Raw genomic sequence first — 16,183 nt, 5'->3', positions numbered from 1 at the left:
TGAAATCTATTTTTCTTTTACTACCGGTTCTGTGACCGTGATTTGGTAGGTATGGTGTGGCTTGATGGGTGTGGCAGTGGAAGGATATTGCAAAATCGGCATTCCCACCCCACTCTGGGGCCTGTCCGAGGTGATATTTGCCGGTTCTCCAAATTATTCAAAATTTCCATTACTGGTTCTCCGAACTACTCAACATTTCTGCTACTAGTTCTCCAAAACCTGTCAGAACCTGATAGATTTCATCCCTGGTTGTTGTACTATAGATAATACTTGTAGAATTATTTATTTTATTTATTTTATTTATTTTATTTATTTTATTTATTTTATTTATTTTATTTATTTTATTTATTTTATTTATTTTATTTATTTTATTTATTTTATTTATTTTATTTATTTTATTTATTTATTTTATTTATTTTATTTATTTTATTTATTTTATTTTATTTATTTATTTATTTTATTTATTTTGTCAAACAATTATAGGGTGATAATTTGTACGAATAAAACATTAGATAAGTAATGATAAAAAGTAACAAAAGAAGACAATAGGACAAGGACGGTAGGCACAGTGGTGCGCTTATGCACACCCCTTACAGACCTCTTAGAAAGGGGGAGAGGTCAAATGTAGATAGTCTAAGGTTAAAGGTTTTGGGGTTAGGAGTAGAAGCCACAGAATCAGGTAGTGCATTCCAGACGTTGATTACTCTGTTGCTGAAGTTGTATTTTTTGCAGTCAAGTTTGGAGTGGTTGACATTTAGTTTAAATCAATTTCGTGCTCGTGTGTTGTTGCAGTTGAAGGTGAAGTAATCGTTAACAGGTAGGACATTTTGGTATATGATTTTATGAACTATAATTAAGTCGGAACGGAGACGATGGGGTTGTAAGTTTTCTAAACCAAGAATTTCAAGTCTGGCGGAGTAATAATAATAATAATAATAGTAATAATAATAATTTATTAGATTTGTATGCCGCCCCTCTCCGAAGACTTGGGGTGGCTCACAACAACGATAAAAACAATATTATACTGGCACAAATCTAACATTAAAAACCCTATCATAATTAAAAACCAAACAGCACATACATACCAAACATAAATTATAATAAGCCTAGGGGAAAGGTGTCTCAAATCCCCCATGCCTGGCGATATAGGTGGGTCTTAAGTAGTTTACGGAAGACAAGGAGGGTGGGAGCAGTTCTAATCTCCGGGGGGAGTTGATTCCAGAGGGCCGGGGCCACCACAGAGAAGGCTCTTCCCCTGGGGCCCGCCAGACGACATTGTTTAGTCGATGGGACCCGGAGAAGGCCAACTCTGTCGGACCTTATCGGCCGCTGGGATTCGTGCGGTAGCAGGCGGTTCCGGAGTAAGGTATTTTGTTGTGAGAAGAGGAATTAAGGACTCTTCTTGTGAAATATTTCTGGACTCTCTCAATTGTGTTGATGTCAGATATGCAATGTGGGTTCCATACAGTATATTCATACCAGGTTACTAGCTCTGTTTTTTTCCCAATCTGATCTGTGAGAAATAAACAAGACAGTGCCAAATTGCAAGCATTACATTTCATATCGTCTTCAACATGTCTACTGCTTTGTTGTATCATAAACCTTTCTAAAACAGCTGCATTCATTTTGTAAAGGCAAAATAAAGGTCTTTTGCCAACTTCACCTGCAAGCTTTAAAAGGAGATTGTTTTCCCGAAATGAATTCACAGACTTGAGATATATGTGTGGAAATGTTGCTGGTAACATGTGCAAAACTGTTTATAGAACCATTATTAGTTAGTACAGAATGTAGCTGAAATAATAGGAATTTATTTAGAAAATTTGTCACACATGCAAAGGATTAAACTCCACTTCTTTGTAGTTTATTTTAAGGCGTGTTCCAATGAATGTCAATTCAGCATTCATGTATGTGTTAATTCTGAAAGGTTCCCAGGCCTGAAAAGTTCCCTGAATTTAGAAATAAAAACAGATCCATTACATTTGTAGTAGCCTGGGGGTCAGTTTTATCAAGTTTTATATGAACCTCGGTATGGAGATGAGGAGAGCATGGAAAGCTATCTTTCTCAAATGAATTTAATGTTTGCAAAAAGAATAATATTGATAGCAAAGGGAAATGGGTTTGTGTAGCTATAAAAAGTGCATTGTGAATAAAAATAAGTTTGAAGAACTCAAATAATAAAGAAATTACAATTGCTGTAAATTTATTGCATAGAATTCATTCATGTGTATCCCTAGTTGATCATTAAATCCAAATGCCTCAAGAGGTCATTTCAATTTAGTTGCGGGGTTTTTTGCAACTCATAGGTTGTAACATAATATGAATTCAACAAGTATGCAATAAAATACTAAACTGTAATTAATAAACAAAAATTAAAATGACATTAAATCAAATTAACAGCCATTAAAAAACACAAGGATAAAATATAATGTATGATGGAGGCAGTAGTAGTACTCAACCGGTTGTATCCGGATCAGAAGAATTGATAATGTTGACTGTGGGTGGCCCGCCTACATGCCCAGATATAAGCACGTCACATTTATTCACACTTTTGAGGCAGGTGCTCACATTTGCAAACCTATAGGAAGGTAAGTGAATACTACCTCTGAATGGAGCAAGTATTTATGATTCTCAGCTGGCTGAAGCAGTCAATTTGTATCTGTGAGAGTTGTTTTGTCTTCTCATCAGTGACATGAAAGAAGCATCATCAATATAAAGTGCCTTATTGTATGAAAGGAGCTACTTACTCCTTATCACAGTCATTGTTGTGTATTTGCATGCACCCATTAGGAAGCAGTTGATGTTTGTAAAATTAAGATAGGAAAGATGATCCATTGGCCATTTTGTGCATTTCTTATGACAGACTCAACTTCTTTTCATCGTTATGATAAACTTTTACTGAATTTTCTTACTGTATGTAAAAGAGGGGGAAATAACAAAATGTCTATGAAAATAGGGAATACAACTTGATGCAATTCTAAGAACATAAGAAGATAAGAAGAGCGATGCTGAATCGGGCCAAAGCCGATCAAGTCCAGCATTCTGTGTCACATAGTGGCCCACCAATTGTCCTTGGGGATCTTGAGCAGAAAGAGAAGGCAAGACCCTCCCTTTCCCCTGACCCCCAACAAATGGTACTCAAGGGAATCCTGCCTACCTCAACCAACATAGAGGCGGCACATGGACATCCGTTTCAATAACCACTGATACACTTGGCATCCATGAATCTGTCTAATCCTGCCTTGAAGCTATCAAGGCTGACCGCTGTCACGACCACTTCTGAAAGTGAATTCCATAAACCAACGACCCTCTGAATTCTAATAACAGATACCTATGAGTGATGAAGAAAAAAGTTGATTTCCCTCATCTTGTATCTAGGTCCATGATGGCGAACCTATGGCATGCGGGCCACCGGTGGCACGTGGAGCCATAACAGAGGGCACACGAGACGTTGCCCTATGCCAGTTCTAGCATGCATGTGCACACTGCCCAGCTGTTTTTTGGCCTTGGGTAGGCCGTTTCGCCCTCCAAATGCTTTAGGGAAGCTTCCTGAAGCCCCAGTGCATTTTCCAAACTTCCAGTTTGTCCATTTGGCAGGGTTTTTTTTTTAAAATCCAGGGCTTCAGAGAAGCTTCCCTAAGGCATCCAGAGTGCAAAAAACTGCTGTTTTTTGCACTCTGGCAAACCGGAAGTGTGTTTTCTGAACTTCCTGTTTGCCTGTTTTTTCATGTCCCAGGCTTCAACGAGGCCTGTGTGCATGCGTAGGGGCAGTGCAGGGGGAGTTTCACATGCATGGGTGGAGGAGGGAAGGGGTATGGACACATGCACACATGCTAGCACACACCCACTTTTGGCATGCAAACCAAAAAAGGTTTGCCATCACTGATCTAGGTTGTTCACAGACCTTTTAGTGTAGCACCTAGTATTTAAAAAATATCTTACATTGGTTAGATTAGTGCATATGTGCAGAGAGGGATGTGTCTGTGACCTGTCTATGTTGAGTTGATCACTAATCATTTTGCTCTACTCTTAATCTTTCAACAGGTAGGCAACATTGTGCAGTTTCACTGTAGAAAAGGCTACCTGCTTCAAGGGTCTACAACTCGCACCTGCCTTCCCGATCTTACATGGAGTGGAATTCAACCTGAATGCATTGGTAAGTCGAGAACAGATAGAAGAGTCAGATACTGAATGGAAAAATAATATTATTGTGATCCAAATTGAGACTCGCATGTCACAAATCAGTATCCAAACAAGAAATAAGAATAGTGTCATATATGTGCTGCCATTCTCCAAGCAAACTAAATATTTACAGATTTATATATGAGGAGATAGTTTACAGAAAATATGTGTTTTAGTGGAAAATAATGAAAAAGGGCTAACATCAATTTAAATGTTGATTTTGTGGAGATTTTTTTTTAGTTGTAAACTATATTGTGACAGGGTGAACTAATGTTAAATAAAAGTAGAAACAAACATTAATATTTTCTGACAGAAGAGAATATTTGTAACTCAGGATTGAACTATGGGGTTCTTTGTGCTCTCTGAGCTGCTTGGTTTTCTTGAAGACGTTACATTACCAAACTAGGTAACATCATCAGTGCTAGCATGAGTGAAACATCTTCAAGAAAACTACCAAGTCCAAAGATCACTTTAGACCCCACATGTATTCACCTAAACTATACAAAAGAGAATCAGCCTGCACCCTGAGATTGGATTCTGACATTATTCTTTCCTTTCTAAATTCCTTTGAGAATAAGGGTATCTGTAGAGGTTTCTGAGGTTTTAATGCTAAAAAGAAAGAAGTAATGTAATAGAAGTAACTCGCAACTTACAACCATTCATTGAGTGACTTTTCAAAGTTACAACATTACTGAAAAATTGACCTACAGTATGCATTCCAAAAGTAATGCAATTATTTTTTTAAAGTAATTTAATTTTTTAAAAAGTAATTTATTGAACAGATTTGCACAAACACTTAAAATTCTTCAAAGTACTGTCCTGGGACCTCTACACATTTTTCCAGTGACTCTGCCATGACCGGTACATGCCCTGGAAGGCGTCTTTGGGGACCTCTCACAAGGTCTTTGTCACGGCTGATTGGATCTCTTCTATGGACGAAAAACGGGTTCCGTTCAGGACTGGGAATAAAAATAAGTCTGCTGGGGTGACATCAGGACTATAGGGAGGGCAGTGTTGGCACCTGGTGTTTGGCCAGGAACTCGCGGACTCATAGCGCATTGTGGCAAGGCGCAGTTTTTGTACATAGAAGAGATCCAATCAGCCATGCTGAAGAAAAAAATAATTGCATTACTTTTGGAACGCGCCCTGTATCTCTTCTCAAAGCACTGCAAAACATTTAATATTTCATCATCCTGCTCACATCTCAAAGTTTGTTCCAAAATTCTCAATTAGCTGATAATACCACCACCACCAAAAGGGATGAAAAAAGATGACTAAGACCAATTAAAAATGCAATGAAAAATAAAGACAAACAGGAAAGTGCATTTTGAAGGAATATTTTAAAAACCCATATTATCACGTTTTAAAATAGCTATCTGTCTATCTTGGCTAGGGGTAGGTTCTAACCTACTTCACAGCCAGTTCACTTCCTCCCACACCACGTGGCCACATGCATGCTTCATGCGCACGGACATGCACAATGCTGAAAAACTTGAAAAAAACAAGATGATGACCACATGCACAGTGCTGGAAACTTGGCTTCTGCTCATGCTTAGAAGAAAAACAAATTTTAATTTAAAAAAATTAAAAAGTTGGCGGCGCCCATGGTCTGCCACCGACCTTACTGGTTCCGTGACATTATCAGCAGGTCACTACTAGTTCTGGCAAACCACTCTGAACCGGAAGGAGCCCACCTCTAATCTCAGTGTGATCCACTAACACCGCTTTTCTGCTTATCTTGTTTCCATTATTCCTCTTGCCATCTTGCAAATGTGTATGATTTGTTATCCATTTATTCTATTTGAACGTGTACAGCACTATCAAGCATAAACATTTACAATTATGGTCCAGGCTATGCAATTCATGATAAAACTGGTGCAAAGATTTCCTAGTTAAAATGCAGTGATAAAGCATATGAATATGCTCTTCATCTTCCACATTGTCTCTAGTATTTAAATATATGAGGAACATATGGGATCTAATCCACTTTCTCTACTGTCAACGCAACCACAGTATTTAACCGCTCCCAGGCATGGTTTGACATAAATTGAGGAGTTAATAAAAGTGTGGAGTTATTAAAGACCTTCTCACACATTTTACAGCAACTTGAGCAATGATCATTACTTGCAGTTGAAGGGTATGCCATTGCGTGTCATGTATAACATGAATTGTGCATTTTTGTTTTAGCTCACAGCTGTAAGCAGCCTGAATCTCCAGCTCACACAAATGTTGCTGGAATGGATCTTCCATCCCTTGGTTATACCTTGATATATACATGCCAGCCCGGATTCTTTCTAGCAGGAGGATCAGAACACAGAGTCTGTAGGTCTGATGGCACATGGACAGGGAAGGTTCCTTTCTGTGAAGGTAATGCATTGCACATCTTTCCTCTTCCCGGGAGAATTAATATTTCAAAGTTGTCAATTCCTTTGTTTCTTTTCATTCCCATTTTCTTCCAATATTAAGGATGTGGAAAATTCATTTTATCCTTTAGCAAAATGAAGACAGACTTTAGGTACCTACCTAATGTAAATGAAGTTATTTATTTTATGTTCTATTTACATAAAAATATCTATCCACTCTGCTAAATGTGCTGTATTCAGAACAATAAACAACTAAAACTAGGAGAGGACTAGACTGGATTGGATTACTCTAGACTAGACTAGACTAGACTAGACTAGACTAGACTAGACTAGACTAGACTAAACTAGACTATAGACTAGACTAGACTAGACTAGACTAGACTAGACTAGACTAGACTAGACTAGACTAGACTAGACTAGGACAGGACAGAATTCTTTATTGGCCAAGTGTAATTGGATACACAAGGAATTTGTCTCGAGAAGATAAGATTTCAGAGTACATACAAGTAACAAGTGATAACTCATTATCTTAATCAAGAGCCTTGTTGGTACAGTGGTTAGAGGGCAGTACTGCAAGTTACTTCTGCAGATCACCAGCTGTCAGCAGTTTGGCAGATCGAATTTCAGTAGGCTCAAGGTTGATTCAGCCTTCCATCCTTCCAAGGTCTGTAAAATAAGGATCCAGATTTTTGGAAGCAATAAGTTTACTCTCTGTAAACTGCTTAAAGAGGGCTGTGAAGCACTGAGAAGTGGTATATAAGTCTAAATGCTATTGCTATTGCTATTAATCATAAAATATAATCATAAATCATAAGATACAAACTCAATGATAGTCATAGGATACTAAATAAGCAAACAACGTAAATCATAGCTGGATACTAATTAAAAACATTCAACATAAATCATGAGATACAAACAAGAAAATTATAGCCAAAAGAAGCTAAAGAAATAGGCAATATGAAAGATGAAAAGGATAATAGCAATGCAGCCATAATACTGGTAGATGATTGACATTCCAGGGTATAAGATAGTATTATGGGAATTAGTTGTTTAGCAGAGTGATAGCATGGGGAGGTATTTGTCTTTGTGTTTGGTTGTTTTGACATCCAGTGCCTTATGGTATCATCTTGAAGGAAGAAGTTGAAACAGTTTATATCCAGGATATAAGGGGTCTGTAGATATTTTCACAGCCCTCTTTCTGCCTTATATAGTAGAGAGGATGGTTTCAATTGTTTTTGCTGCAGTCCTAACTATATGTTGAAGTCTGCATCCGTCTTGTTTGGTTGCTGTGTCAAACCAGACAGTTATAGAGGCACAAACAACAAGAGTCAATAATTTCTTTGTAGAACTGTATCAGCAGCTCCTTGGGCAGTCTGAATTTCTGAGTTGGCACAGGAAGAGCATTGGCATAGAAATAAATAGGAAAAACTGTATTCCCCACTCATGAGAGTTTTATCACTTTCTTTTCTTGTCACCTTTTCAATAGTAGTATTATCCTTTTCAACTCCCCAGGTTTTTTAATGTGTTTAATTCTGGTTTGCAAAATTTCAGCCCAGTTATGCATACAGACACTTGGGAGGAAGTTGTGAAGACAAACTCCATGGGTGGGTTTTTTCCCCCCCCCTTCATATATTAGTACAGAGGAATATGAATCTGCTCCAGATTTCCAACACAACAGAAAAGACACAAAAGACTGTTATTTCCGAATGGAAAGGTCATGAGAGTGGAGTAGGAAAGCGGAATGTTCCTCTGTCTTCTTTTGTTGCTGATGAATAGATTTCACAAAAAGTGACTTCTTTGGTGATATAAAAGAATTTTTAAAAAAAACCCTTTATCTTTCTCACCACCATCCAAAATATAACAAGGCTATATGTGACAGCTGTTTGGTCAGCCTTTAAATTGTGATGGTATTTTTTTAAAAAAAATTATATATCCATTTCTTTTCTGAAATGTATAAATCTATATGAATATAGATGAACATTCACAATAATCTGATCTGATTTTCAGAAGCAAACATTATTTATTATGCATTAATATTAATGTTAATATTTCTTATTGGTTTGCTGAATCATTGGGAACATGTATTAAATCTTTAAGTGATATTTGAGTGGAACTATATTTTTATATTTTTCACATCTTAATATTTATAAACATATCCACATCCATACATATACATTAATATTAGTACAGTGGTGCCTCTACCTAAGAATGCCTCTACTTAAGAACTTTTCTAGATAAGAACCGGGTGTTTGAGATTTTTTTGCCTCTTCTTAAGAGCCCGGAAAAATTTTCCCAGAAATTTGAGAGTGGAATGAAGACCTGGCCAGTTTCCTGCCATTCCGCCTGGGTTTTCCTCTCTCTGGCACAGTGTATGAGAGGAAGCTTCACGTCAGGTGTATGGAAGGTGCGTGCTCCTCCTTGCCGCCTGAGAGTGCCTCTTTCTTTTTTTTTAAGCCTCAAAGGTTTGGATTTTTTTGATTCCCCTCACCCAGTAATGGGCAGCCAAAAATTTTACTGCCACACTGTGGGTGTGGCTTATTTTATGGATGTGGCGTAATAGTCATGTTACTGGGTAGGAGTGGCTTGCCAGCCATGTGATTAAGTGGGAGTGGCTTGAACAATCTTCATCGTTCAAGTGTACTGTTAAGTCCTCGATTTACAAACTACCAGTGTTGCTCACTGGGATGACATTTTGCTTTGCATTTCCCGTCCTCTCCTTCCTGGGTCACTCCCCCACCTTAAGATGGGTAGCTAGATGAACAGGTGCTGCTAGAAGCATAAATGCTGCCAGCACCGCTTTCACCCATGCCTTCTGCTTGCACCTCAGGTGGGAGGTGGCCGGATGAGGTTGGAGGGGAGCTGGGCAGGAGAGAGGGAAGCTCATCCGAAGCCAGGAAGGAGGAAAGAGGGAAAAAGCAAGGAACGCAGAGGCACCTGCAGCAGCAGAGAAAAAAAGGAGAGCTGAGCCGAGACTAGTAATCCAGGAAGTGAGAGTGGCTGATGAGCTGTAGCTGCAGCTGCACACGCATCTTCATTTTCACCAGTTGAACCGCATTCCACTCTGTCCTGCCTGCTGCCCACCCCTGCCCTCACCTCACCTTCTTCCTTGGGCAGTGACTATTCCCCTCCTCTTTTTCCTCCTCCTCCTCCCACCCAAATTCCAAGCTTTTATTTCTTTCCTAATGGGTTTGCACGCATTATTTGCTTTTATATTGATTCCTATGGGAAAAATTGCTTCTACAAACAAATGTTTCTACTTAAGACCTGGTCACGGAACAAGTTAAGTTCTTAAGTAGAGGTACCACTATACTTATATAGTTTATACATTTTCCTTATTGTCAATTCATACGTTCCCATTCCAAATTGCCTCGTTGTCTTTCTTTTCTTTATCCATTCATACCATTTAATCCATATATCATAATATTCAGAGTACTTTTGCTCATTTAATTCCATTGTTAGTCTTATTTCAGCACAGTCAATTTTTTTTACAATTTCCTTCTCCAGAGGTGTCTGAGAGTCTTTCCATTGTTGTGTATATATAATCCTTGCCGCTGTCCCAATGTGTAATTTTAGATATTTGATGTTTTTAAGGTATTGTTTCCTAATAATTCCTAGTAAAAAGAGTTCAGGTGTATATTCTATTATTGTTCCTGTAATTTCCTGCATCCACTTATGTATATCCTCCCAATACCATTTAGTTTCATGACATGTCCACTACATATAAAAGAAGGCGCCTTGGTCTCTTTTATATTTCCAACAGATCACATTAGAATTTGGGTATATTTTTGCCAATTTTGGTTCCTTTAATATTATGACCATTAAAAATTATATTTAATAATGTTTCTAATATTAGGATGAAAAGCAGAGGGGACAGTGGACATCCCTGTCTGACATCTTAAAGTATTTGGAACAATTTGGTCATTTCCCCATTTATAATTACCCTAGCTTTCTGGGAGGTGTATGTTGTTTCTACTATTTGTTCAAATTTATCACCAAATTTCATCTGTTTAATTAATCCTATCATATATTGCCAATTTACATTGTCAAATGCCTTTTGTGCATCCTAGCACAGCCTGTATTTCTTGATGCACTTCATAGTATTCAATTATATTCAATATTGTTCTTGTATTGGTAAAAATCCATTTTGGTCTGTATGTATAATTTTATTTTATTTTTTTAAAAAATAGTTCTTTCTTATATAATAGACAAAAAAGTTATAATCCGAGTTCAACAACGAAATTGGCCTATAATCTCAGACATTTTTGCTTTCAGAAGTTTCAGTTGTATGTGTTCTAATGTATCTCCACACTTTTATCCTCTTCTTCTAATTCTAGCATATTTCCTTCTGCCAAATAACTTTCTATCTTGTTAGATTCTATCTGATCTTGTTTGCATAGCTTTTTGTAGTATTCTAAGGCATTTTTTTAAATTTTTCCTCATTGTGGTGTAATTCCCCTCCCTTGTCTATTAGTTGGTGTATTACCCTATTTCCTTTTTCTTTTTTAATCTGATGTGCCAACCACCTGCCAGGCTTATTTGTGCATTCAAAAAACATCTGTTTTGCTAATTTAATATTTTTAATATATTTTTGCTGTTCCATTAAATTTAGCTCATGTTAGATGCAGTTAGAGTTTTGTATATTTTATCATCTTTTGGGCTTTTTGGGAGTTTATATTCCAATTGTTTTATATCTTCCTTTATTTCATTATATCGCTGCCACTTTTATTTTATTTTAGATGTAAAAGCTATGGTAGTTCCTCTGATATAGGCTTTTAATGTGTCCCAAAAATTTTGTAGCATTTCAGCTTGTTTCTGGTTTTCTTCTAAAAAATAGGTTTATTTCCTTTGTAGACTCCTTTCTATATATTCCTTTTCCTGTAATATATGTGGGTTTAACATTCATCTTCTGTTTTTATTTTTAGTTCCTGCCCATATGTTCATTGTTATTTTTACAACGTTTGACTTAGTTCATCGCTTACCCATATTATTTCAATTCTAGAGTATGATTTATGAGGTATTGAATAAAATGTATATTGTTTGGCTCTAGGAAGTAAGATTCTCCATAGGTCTATCAGTTTTAATTCTTCTACCATATCCTTAAATGTATTTGGCAGTAGGCTTCTTGAGTGGAACTATATTAAACACTTGGGCCTACTTACTGCTTTACTTTCTTGGAAGTAGTTCTCCTCCTTGTCTTCCTCCTCCTCTTCCTCTTTCGCTGCATGTGGGTATATTTAATATAAATAATTCTTCCAGATTGGGACCCCATAGAAAGTTTACCATCTAATCTTGAAGGATCAAATCTATGTGATTCTTTGGTTCTAATATGCTGTCCTCCTAAAAGAAAAATAAATAAATGACTAAAATCATTAATCAAAATTTCTTCCCCATCTACCCCTAGTTCATCACAACCAAAATAAAGTGTCTCTTTTGTTGAAAAAACAATCACATTGGGTATTATGCAAAAAAAAATATTTGTATCAAATAGCATTTATAGATACATGCAGCTTACAATTTGAACAAATCTGTAAATCTCTTTCTAATTTAATTGTAATCATAGAAGTCGCCTAGAATTCAACACAAAGTTCATAGGATTTATTCTCTCCACTACAGGTAGACTTAATGTGCATTCAATTTAGTTTCATACATTTCAGCAAATCATCTGAAGAACATTTTAGGGTTGTTGTGATAGTATTTGGGAATCCATTCCTGCAACCAAAGGAATGGAGAGATAAAAGGTGACTTAGCCCAGAGCAGGAATGTGGGCTAAGCAGTTCAGAAGGGAATGGGGTTTTTTGAGCCCTGTAAAGCAGAAAGGGAGGAAATGTTCTTTCAGACTTGCAAAGAATTTGTTAATGTAGCCTTACTGTACAGACAAATTAGGTCCCGTGGCTGTGTTTCCTGGCTGGTTTGCCTTATGAGGCTGACAGTTGTATAATTCATTTTTATTCGCTGACAGTTGTATAATTCATTTTTATTCATTTAACACATTTCTACACTGCCCATTTCACCTGAACGATTCTGGTGGTTTACAAATAAAACATACCTGATTAAAAGCAGTTAATGTTTCAGGTTTAAAGTCTCTTCCAAATGGAATTGAAACACTGAATAGCCTAAAATATACAAACAGATCTCAAAGGGAACAAGAGTAACACTGAGAACAGCTGTAAAAGAATTGTGATACTTAAAAAGAGCAATGTAGATGCAGCCCTTTTAAAAATCAAATTTTGATTTCATACTCTACTAATGTAATCATGATTCATGACGATCAAAAGAATTGCGTTACCACTTTTGTAGGGTCATTATTATAGTACATTCTGTTAGGATAATTTGAATTCTTTTCATATGCAGTACAAAGAAACTTCAAATACTTTGTGCATTCATTGCACTGACTTTTGTCTGTTGAGTATCTTAGCCAATACTGTATTTAATAAGTGTTAAAAGGTTCTATGTCCCAATGGTTTAATGGTACTATGAACGAGTGCCCTGAATTTAAGCAATCTATTTGTTCTTGCATTTATCAACAGCTGGTTCCAAAATATTGGTGAAAGATCCTAGACCTGCTTTGGGAACACCAAGCCCCAAATTAAATGGTGAGTACCTTTTTATTCTAAGAACTATTAATAATCTGTATTTAACAATGACTCATTCAGCAACTCTTGCAAGGTATGATGGTGCTGAACCCAGGAGCACATAAGACCTGTTTTCAAAGTTTTGGCCATCCAAACACCTCCACAATCACATGACTATGATCTGGACACATGGTAATCAATTTATGCTTATTGCAATTATAGCATCTCACAGTCATGTATACTTTAGTTGCAAGCTTTCCTACTGGTTCAAAAATACAAAGTCAATGGTGAAGCTAGAAGGAAAGCTTAAGGTTCCACCAGTAAGTAGTTCACATTTTTGCCCCAACCTTCAGCAATTCTTACCATGCCTGTGCTGCATCTCATTGGCTGCCTGTGGACCTCTTCCACCCAGTGGCAGACATCTGCCTGCCTTCCAGACTTCTTGTCAGCTATAAAGGACTTCCTTAACAACTGGCTGGGGAATGCCAGGATTTCCATCAGTAAATAATGCTGCATTTTGATAGTACATATTATGGCATTTAGCAATGGAAATTCCACATCCAATAACCATTATTAATGGAGGACTGTTTGTACTGTAGTTAACAAGGTTTTTTTTCCTAATGCAATCAACAGTTACATAAATGGTCACAAGGTAATGAATATCCATAAATGAATGCCAATAAGTCCAATAGTGTTTAATTCCAAATCAGTTGTTGATGCACCTTGATTAAAAAATTGCCTTGAGAAAAGAATAGGAAATATAAAACACTAAAAGAATGATATACTTTTGGAATAATTATATAATTTTCCAATGTCCAAATGTAGCAGTATAATCCAGCAAAATATCCATTTGATTTCTGTTTTAAGCAAAACAGAATCTGTTTTAATCCAGTGAGCTGAACAGAATTGCTTTGTATGGGTTATAAACTCACTTCTCAGATGCCTTAAAAAAATCCAGTCCTTTAAAAAAAATAGTAAGCTCCATTGAAAAGAGAGGGGGTGTATTTTTTTTAATAATAATCTCTCATTGATAAGCATCTCCCCATAATAATATAAAGTGAAAATTGGGTTTTTAGAAGCTTCACATAATGCTTTATGTAAATGTAATGTAAATTTATGTAAATTTGCTGCCTGAATTCAAATAACATTTTACTATTTTCACCTACTTGTGTGAACTGATGTATGATCTTACTATACATGTTTAGAGACCCAAGCATTATGGAACACAGTTTTCTATCAGGTGCATTTTTATGTATTTGTAGGAGATAAGGCATGGCTTCTTACTATTATACTGTGCATTTTAAGTAATTTTTTTCCTGGCAATGTATTTTTGAAGCATGGAAAATTTGCACTTATAAGACCATTCAATGAAGAAAATACTTATGAAGTATTTTCATATGTAGTAAACAAGATCTTTATGGCTGTGTATTTCAGGTATGCATAATAAGTAAATATCCATGTTATGATTTTTATTTGTATCTCGTTGAAATGTCTGATCAGATAACATCCAACTGTAGATATAATCAGATAATTTGTGAAGATTTCATCAATGGGTTAACTTTGTCTCACATATTTTGACATTGGAAACTCTAGGCATTCAGACCACATCATTCTGAGATCTAAGTCAAATTTGCGAATAGATTTTGTTTCCTTATATTTTTCTTTGGACTAGTCTTAAAATAACCATTCCTTTCATCTTTAGCAATGAGCAAATTAATCTTTTATACTTGCTATTTAATCTAAAACTGTGCAATTCATAAGTCCTTTCAATCTTGTTTATACACACAATTGCAATTTTACTCTTTCTTGCATATTTTCTATTTTGATATTTCTTTTAATCATATTTTCTAAGAAAATACATTTTCAATTTTTTTCAATGGCCATTTGCAACGATTTATATTTTATATACATATATAAATTCAAAACTGCTCATACTCCTATCTGCACATTAACCTAGAAAATTATTCTGATCAATCTGTACTTGCAAAGTTCAAATTTCTCAATAGAAATACAAAAGTACCAATAGAAGACAATATTTGTAGTTCACAGTTGATCTGAGGATTAATAGCAGAGATTGTGACACAATGCCTGGAATCTATAGCAATTCCTTGCATGCAACCCAAACTATGGATCTGATAACATCTTTGTCATAATAAAAAAAGACCTGCTAGAGAACATACAAAAATCCATCAACAATATCTTTAAAGGAGTAAAATATACTAGGGAGGTAGAAAGCAACACACTACTCTTCCTGGATATCCTCATCAGCACCTTGAAGGAAACAGATCATCTACAAAAAAAATATTCCAACAAATCCACCTACCTTTTATCAATAATAACCAAGTTCAGAGAGCACCAAGGATCCCACAGATATGAGAAGTCGTATCTAGAAATATGTCTCTCTGAACACATCATGTATTTCTTTGAGATATACTGTATATTACTTTACCTAATATGAAAGCCTATATATTTAATATTTTTGATAGTCATAAAAAGTCCCATTTTGGTTATTTTTAATAATTTTTCATATCAGTTGTTTAATAATGAAATTCTTTTCCCCATAAACTTTACAGAAAACTAACAAAGCAAAAAACAAAATAGTCCTTGTTTAGCAATCACAGTTGGGACCAGAAACTCAGCTACTAAGTGAAGCAATTGCTAAATGGGAGATCACATGAACAAATATGTGCTTTCCAACTCAAACAAGAATGGTCGGTTAACAGAATAACAGTTGGGAGGAACCTTGGAGGTCTTCTAGTCCAACCCTCTGCTTAGGCAGGAAACCCTACACCACTTCAGACAAATGATTATCCAACATCTTCTTAAAAACTTCCAGTGTTATAGCATTCACAACTTTTGGAGCCCAATTGTTCCACTGATTAATTTTTCTAATTGTCAGGAAATTTCTCTTTAGTTCTAAGTTGCTTCTCTCCTTGATTGGTTTCCACCCATTGTCAGAGTTCCAAATAGCATCCAAAAGTAAATTAGAGTCTGAGTCAAAGTATTCCTCAAAGTCCCAATTTATTCTCAGAGCGATGTTGGTACATCTGGGCGAAACCCGAATCTGAG

The 16,183-nt window shown here is 36.1% G+C and overlaps 1 protein-coding gene across 1 annotated transcript in view; it reads left to right on the top strand.

The window, feature by feature from the left end:
* CSMD3 (CUB and Sushi multiple domains 3) overlaps positions 1 to 16,183 on the top strand; it is a 615,639-nt gene that overhangs the window by 552,771 nt on the left and 46,685 nt on the right. The window contains 3 exon segments of the mRNA XM_070748648.1: positions 4,042 to 4,153; positions 6,367 to 6,546; positions 13,070 to 13,135. Coding sequence (XP_070604749.1) covers positions 4,042 to 4,153; positions 6,367 to 6,546; positions 13,070 to 13,135 — 358 coding nt within the window.

Source organism: Erythrolamprus reginae, chromosome 3, assembly GCF_031021105.1.
Source record: "Erythrolamprus reginae isolate rEryReg1 chromosome 3, rEryReg1.hap1, whole genome shotgun sequence".
In the NCBI taxonomy this organism is placed as follows: Eukaryota; Metazoa; Chordata; class Lepidosauria; order Squamata; family Dipsadidae; genus Erythrolamprus; species Erythrolamprus reginae.
The sequence above is the reverse complement of the archived record's forward strand: the minus strand, read 5'-3'. Positions and strand labels throughout refer to the sequence as shown.